The sequence below is a fragment of the Suricata suricatta genome, chromosome X, assembly GCF_006229205.1.
Source record: "Suricata suricatta isolate VVHF042 chromosome X, meerkat_22Aug2017_6uvM2_HiC, whole genome shotgun sequence".
Taxonomy (NCBI): Eukaryota; Metazoa; Chordata; class Mammalia; order Carnivora; family Herpestidae; genus Suricata; species Suricata suricatta.
The window spans coordinates 51,135,407-51,142,687 of NC_043717.1; the positions used below are offsets into that span (position 1 = coordinate 51,135,407).

The window sequence follows — 7,281 nt, forward strand, 5'->3', positions numbered from 1 at the left end:
CAGATTGAAGGAGACTAAGGAGACATCATCACTAAATGCAATGTGAGATCTGATGGAATCCTGGAACAAAAAATGGAAACATGAGTAGAAAACAATTAATGTAATTCTAATAAAGTCTGGAGGTAATAGTAATATACCAGTATTGATTTCTTAGCTATGAGATCTATATCATGGTTAAATAAGATGTTAACATAAGAAGAAGCTGAGCAGAGGGCATAGGGGACTCTCCATACTATCTTTGCAAAACTCTCCCATAAATCTAAAACTTTCCAAAATAAAAAGTTTTAAAAAACAAAAATTTAAGGAACATATCAATTTTTTAATAGGCAAGATTAAACCATTATCTTTAAGGAAGTATGTTTGGGTAATAAAACTATAGAAATGCAAAGAAAAGATCACATTAAATGCCAGAGTAATGATTATTTTGGGAGGAGGAGGAAGAGGGTTTTGATCGAAATGGGGCACATTTGATTTGATGTAGTATTGGGTGTAAGATATTTGTCATATAATAATTTATTAAGCCATACATTTGTTTTAAGTAGTTTTCTCTAAGTTTTATTTTACAATGAAAAATTAAAGAGAGGGAGAGACTTAAGAGACATAACATTCAAATATAATCAGTAAACCTTGTTTGGATCCTGATTCAAATTAAACAACTGTAAAAAGACATTTGAATGTGGACCAGATATTAGGTATTATTCAAGAATTATGAAATTTGTTAACGGCGATACTGGCATCTTGCTAAGAGAAAACATTCATATTTTTATATGCATAGTGAAGTATTTAGGGGTGAAGTGACATGATATCTTAGAATTGCTTTAAGATACCCAAAGGAAAAATAAAGAATGGGGCAACAGATGAAACAAGTATGGCAAAATATTCATATTTCTTAAAGATGAACGAAAACATGAACACAAAGATAACAATTTGTTGCATTCTCTGGTTTTGTGTATATTTGGAAATTTTTATAGCAGAAAGTTAAAAGAGGAGGACATACTCAGCCAGCTTGCCTCAGAGCAATAGTCTATCTCAACAAAAACCTAATCCCAGGTGTTCCCTACCCCACAAACCTCCAGAGCTCCATTCCCACAAGCCATCTCTTTGAGATCACAACCTCTGTAATCTCAGAGTGGCCTGTGAAAGGTATTTCCCTTATCTCTGAGTCACTCAGACTAGGTGACAGTCCTTCTTACCTTTCTTAATCCTGATGTCTTAAGAATCTCAGGAACTAGTCAAAGGGCAAATGGCCAGGGCCCAGGGCTCAGACCTGCTAGGGCAGTCCTCGATACTCCAAAACCTGCCCCTTGCAGTGGGTGGTAGGTGTGGGGCAGGACAAGGAAGGGAGAAGGCAGGTAGAAATCCTTCTCGTCATAGGCATTTACTATTGAGAGAGCTTCCAGAGGCTGGTGGCACCATTCGCTGGAAGAGTGTTCTGGAATCTTTGTCTTCCCCAGGCTCCTGAGCATCATGCCTTATTTCAAGCAGCCTAAGTACCTCCAGAGTCTGATGCTTCTGCAATGGCCCTTGAGCTACCTTGCCATGTGTGAGTACTGATCCAAGACTTCACTGCAAGAAGCCAGAGTGAGAAGCCAAGGCCAGGTCTGGGGTGAATTTCATGCTCATTGGGAAGTCTCATATCTGACCTGTGATCATCTCAGATGGTACCACAGAGTAAAGCCAAGGAGTCTCAAATTCCACAAGTGCCCTGGAGAAGGAAGACATACAGCCACTTGAGACAAAACAGGCAGAGGGGTAGAACAGGGTCATGATGGAGTAGGTCCAGCTAATTTTAGCCACTTCTTAACCCTCACTATCTGGGGAGAGGAAATAAGTCCTAGGGAATAGGTATATGATGCGTCCATGATCATAGGGAAGCGTGGGGAGTGGGACAAAGAAAGAATTAGAATTACAGACTTGGAAAAGTATAGCCTGTGTTTAAACAATAGATTTTTCCGGTCTGGGGGGGGGGGAGGCGGGGGGGGGGGGGGTGATAATGGAAGGAATGGTGAATGGGCAAGAAGACAAGAATGGTGAATGGGAAACAGTATAAGGATGTAAATGCTGAGTGGGCAGGGTTTGGGGCAATATGGATAGTATATAGGCAAAAAAGGATAATGGTTTCACACGGGTTCAGGGATAATGCGTTAACAAAGGAGATAGGAGACAAGAAGGAAATGATGGTGGATAAAATGGGAGGTGGGGGGAAGCTGGTGGCAGGTAGGGAGCAGGAGTAGGGGAACGGTAAGTGGGCAAGGAAGCAAGTGGACAGGGATGATAGGGAAGGAGACACATAGGGCTGGTGTATGGTAGATGATAAAGGAAATGTCTGAAGAACAAGTAGACATGGATGCTGGATGGCCAGGAGCTGGACTGTGCAGAAGGCCAGGTCCAGGGGCTTGGGTAGTTTGAAGGGTTCTTAATGAGGATGTACATGGTCAAGTTCTGCTGGCAGCACAAATTTGGTCTGACCTGCTCCCTCATCAGTTTGGATCTTGCAGCCATTTTCTGTCTACCTGCTGTTTACATGCTTGTGGCCACTACCAGTGCTTTACTTTGCCTGGTTTTTCCTGGACTGGAAGACCCCAGAGCAAGGTAAGACTCATGGACCTAGAGAGCACAGGCCTAAGAATGTTCCACCTTAACCTGTTAACAGGGAGTCTCACTCACCATGCCACAGGCCTCTTATTCAAGTTCTCAGAGCCATAGGAGCTGGGACAGCCAGGACCATCTTGGGGTCTCTTCCTTTTCCACCTGTCTAGCAGAGCCATGGTCTCTCCACGCTGTTAGGAAAGCCCTGGGTGAGCGGGAGGGATGGGGTTGACAAGACAGACACTATCTCTACTGATATTTCTGTCTCAGGTGGCAGGCGTTCAGCCTGGGTAAGGAACTGGTGTGCTTGGACCCATATCAGGGACTATTTTCCCATTACGGTAAGTGTCTCTTCTGCAGCATTTCCCACAGTTCCTAAAATACTAGGCATTTATGCCAAATAACTAGGGTTGTCCATAAGGAAAATGAGCATACCAGAGAAGTTTCCATGCAGGCTAGACATTCTTCAGGACTCAACATTGCTACTGGGTACTCACTACTCTGCTAGTATACTTTGGACACCGTTGGCATGACCTATGAGAAAACACAGGCAGAAATACAAAAACAGTTCAGTTTAACAAATATTGATTGAAAGTCTACTCTGTACCATATGCCACAGAGAAGTGAGTAGGCATCTGCCATCAAGGTGTTCACATCTAATGAGGACAGACAAGTATGTATTTATGGTTTGGTACAAGGTGCACAAGTAGTTCAGATGAGGGGTAAGAAAAAAGCTTCACAGACTTGGTGATACTCAGGCAGGGTTTTCAAAATTCAAGAGAAGTTACTTAGGCAGAAACTGGAAGGCTGTTGGGAAGAGAAAATATCAGGAAGAGGTTCTAGAAATGTACTACTGTACTGAGTATTCTTTGGAGTAGACAACAAATATTGCCTTGATTTTTAAAGCAGAGCTTTCTGACTTTTTCACATAGCAGCACTCAGACAAAATGATACCATGCATGAAGTGCACTGAGATAAATGGCCGAAAGTACTGCAGCCATAGGCAAGAAGATTAGCAGTTCTAGTTGCCCTATATCCTACCTGGTTTCCAGGGGCTGAGGAGACCAATATCTTGGCCCCTGAAACCCACTCATGGCCTATCTGTTGAAAATCTCTCCTTTAGAGAGCACCCTGATCCCTGAAGTGTCTTTATGCTTGCTTCTACATGTAATCTCATTCCACCACCTCTGACTCTTCTTTTCATGGCGGCAGATCCAGAAGACAAAAGACCTGTCACCTGAGCACAACTATCTCATGGGGGTTCATCCTCATGGCCTCTTGACCTTTGGAGCCTTCTGCAACTTCTGCACTGAGGCCACAGGCTTCTCGAAGATCTTCCCAGGCATCACCCCCCACTTAGCCACATTGTCCTGGTTCTTCAAGATCCCCTTTGTTAGGGAGTATCTCATGGCCAAAGGTACTTCTGACCATGCTTACTGGAGCTTCTGGCCCATTTCTCTGTTGAGAGATGTACCTTTTTAAACCCCATCCCCTACCTCTCAACCACCTCTCACTGACTCCTATCATAGCATAGTAGTTAAAAGCACGTTTTGGAGCTAAACTGTGTGGGTTTGAATCCAGGCTCTGCCACCTACTGTGTGGTCTTGGGCAAGCTACTGGACCCATATTGCTCTCTGTTTCCTCATCTATAAGATAATGCTGATGATAATAATCTAACCTCAGATGTGGTGTGATGGCTAAATTAGATAATACAAGTAAAACATTCAATATAGTGCCCGCCACAGAGTATATGGTCAGTAAAGAATAACTTTTGCTATTTATTGGCAATAGAGGAAAAGAAAAGACTAAGATTATAGTTGGGATTCAGAAAGTCCTTCTGGTTATCCCACTGGAAACCTTCATACTATAATTTTGACCCAGTGTCTCCTACTAAATGGAGATATTGCCTCAAAGTGAAACATGTTGGGTTTGCCTGTAGCCTTCATTTCTCCACACCCTTTGTCCCATCTCATTGACTCTCCTCCTAAAATTCATAAGAATAGAAGGCACACAATGAGGAGCAGAGCAAAGGGTGTTCCATCTCAGTCATTTTCCCCTCTCCTTATTTTGCTCCTCTCTCTGTTCCTTGATTCTCTTTAGGTGTATGCTCTGTGAGTCAGCCAGCCATCGACTACCTGCTAAGCCATGGCACTGGCAACCTCGTGGGCATCGTAGTGGGAGGGGTGGGAGAGGCCCTGCAAAGTGTGCCCAACACCACCACCCTCATCCTCCAGAAGCGCAAGGGATTTGTGCGCACAGCCCTACAGCATGGGTAGGTTTTCCTCCCAGGGCAAGGGTGGGTGGCTTTCTCTGAGCAGCATGACCTGGTAGGTGATGCCAAAATGAATCAGACGTGAGTCTTGCCCTCATGGAATTTACTAGTGCATAGAGAAGACAGCCATAGAATTTTAAAAAGGTTTACATGATTCCCTCCTTCTGACCTCACTAGATTAATCCTCAGGAAGCCAAACCAGAAACCCAGATTCATTATCAGGGGGCTTGGCTTGGGCTCCCTAGCATACAACTGATGCCCACATCATCTCTATCTATATTGATACCTACATCTGATTGTTAATGGCAAGTGCAAGGGGCAGTACAGTATGGTGAGTATGTGCATAGAATCTGAAGTCAGGGGGTCTGATTTGAAATCCTGGCTCCAAAACTTACTGTGCACTCTGAGACAGGTTACTTAACCATTCTGAGTCTTGGTGTTTTCATTTTCATAATGTGGCTACTAATAATTGTACCTACTCCATACAGTTATTTGGGACTTAAATGAAGTCATCCACCTAAAACACCTACATTTGTCTGGTACACAGTAAGTGGTGGATAATTATTAGCCACTCTGACTTAGGGATGGAGAGAGGAGGTAAAGAAAACTAGGTGCCCTAAGCTGGAGCTGTGGGGTGTACCATCAGGTCAAGGGAACAGCCCACTGGACACAGGAACAATTGTCCTATTGCAGACTCAGAGAAAAGAAAAATAGTTCTTCTAAGGACCTTGCCTGAATGGCCTGTTCATCAGTTTGGAGCATAATGTATGGGAGAGAGTTCTGAGCTAGGAGGAAGGAATCCTGGGTTCTAGTTCAGGTCCTGTCACTCACTAACTGCTTGAGTGACCTTTCCCCTTCAGAACCTGGGCTTCTGAATCTGTAAGATAAAGAAAATAACCCCTCAGTGTGCCCTGCACATTCTCTGCTGTGAGAAACCAATAAGATAACATATGTCAGAGTGCTGAGAGTTACTAATAACTCACAAAGATTTGTACAAGACAGACTATTCTCTCTTTACTCTTCTCTCACAGGGAGACTTAAGGAGCCTGATTTTGTGTCCAGGGCACTGTCAAGGTGGATTCAAATGGCCTGAGAGGAAAAGAACCTTTTTCTGCTCTAATCTCAATGGCAGAATACCTTATGCATACTCCCTGTGGGTGAGGGGTATATCATATATATGCATCTGTTCAATATCATCATCATGCTTCTCTATGCTTCCCACTAGTAGAAACAGAGTAAGATATTTCCTTACATGACACCTCCTGGAAGCTTTTCTTTATATGATGTGGGTTTCTGGGGATCTCTGCCCAAACCCCTCATCCTTCCCTACATCTGCATATCTTGCCGTTGTGATCCTGGCCCAGAGATAGCATTCTCACTGACCTTGAAAATTTCAAGACAAGAGACAATAAATATGGGAGCCTTGGTTAGTGTAAGAAGAAATGCTTTATGTCACAGTGATTTTATATAGATGGGAGTCTGGCCAGGAACAAATGTTCTTCCTGGGTGGTCCTCACCCTAGCCTGTATTTGAAAATAAATTGATGTTTTCCTTCAGGGCTCATCTGGTCCCCACCTTCACTTTTGGAGAAACTGAGGTATATGATCAGGTAATATTCCATAAAGACAGCTGGATGTACAAGTTCCAGAGGCACTTCCGCAGTATTTTTGGTTTCTATTTTTGTGTCTTCTATGGACGAGGCTTCCACCAAGACTCCACGGGGCTCCTGCCATACTCACTGCCTATCGTCACTGTGGGTGAGTGCTGCTCTCAGCCCCAAGGCCACCTCAGCTCTTTCTTGACTTCAACCTCAGCCCTTCCCAACCCATCCCCCACCAAAGAAAAGGACAGCAGAAAGGGAGAATCTGGGAGCTGAGTTGGCATGTGAGAGGATCCAGCCCAGGGAAGGAGAAGGAGGTTAAAGGAAGAGAAGATTCTAACACTTGCCCCTTCTCTTTTCCCATTTCTCTTGGCAGTTGGGGAGCCTCTGCCCCTGCCCAAAATTGAAGAACCAAGCCAGGAAATGGTGGAAAAATACCATGCACTCTATATGGATGCCCTGTGCAAATTGTTTGACCAGCATAAGATCCAGTATGGCTGTTCAGAGACCCAAAAGCTGCTTTTCCTGTGACTGAATGGGCTGCATGGCCAAGAGCATGTGCCTTGGAGAAGAGACTCATTTTGCTGCTAACCAAAAGGGAGAAAAGGAGATAAGGGAAGGCAATGCATAATAGGGGAGGACATTAGGTATTCCTTTCTTGCCCCACACCCCTTGTAGTTGCTGTCCTGAGGCGCTTCAGTCTTTCTGCAAAAGGAGGCAGCCTGAGGCCCCTCAGGTCCAACCACGGGCACACTAGGTAGGCACAGGCAAGCTTCCTGCTTTGCCCCCTGCTTTCCTCCCTGAGGAACTGAAATGATAG

General features: G+C 44.2%; 1 protein-coding gene across 1 annotated transcript; it reads left to right on the forward strand.

The window, feature by feature from the left end:
• The first annotated feature begins 1,467 nt into the window (after positions 1 to 1,467).
• AWAT1 (acyl-CoA wax alcohol acyltransferase 1) lies at positions 1,468 to 6,992 on the forward strand. Its single transcript, XM_029929457.1, has 7 exons — positions 1,468 to 1,543; positions 2,485 to 2,592; positions 2,860 to 2,930; positions 3,802 to 4,006; positions 4,690 to 4,861; positions 6,419 to 6,618; positions 6,838 to 6,992. The coding sequence occupies exons 1-7, from the start codon at positions 1,468 to 1,470 to the stop codon at positions 6,990 to 6,992; spliced, it is 987 nt and encodes a 328-aa protein (XP_029785317.1).
• The last annotated feature ends 289 nt before the right edge of the window (positions 6,993 to 7,281 follow it).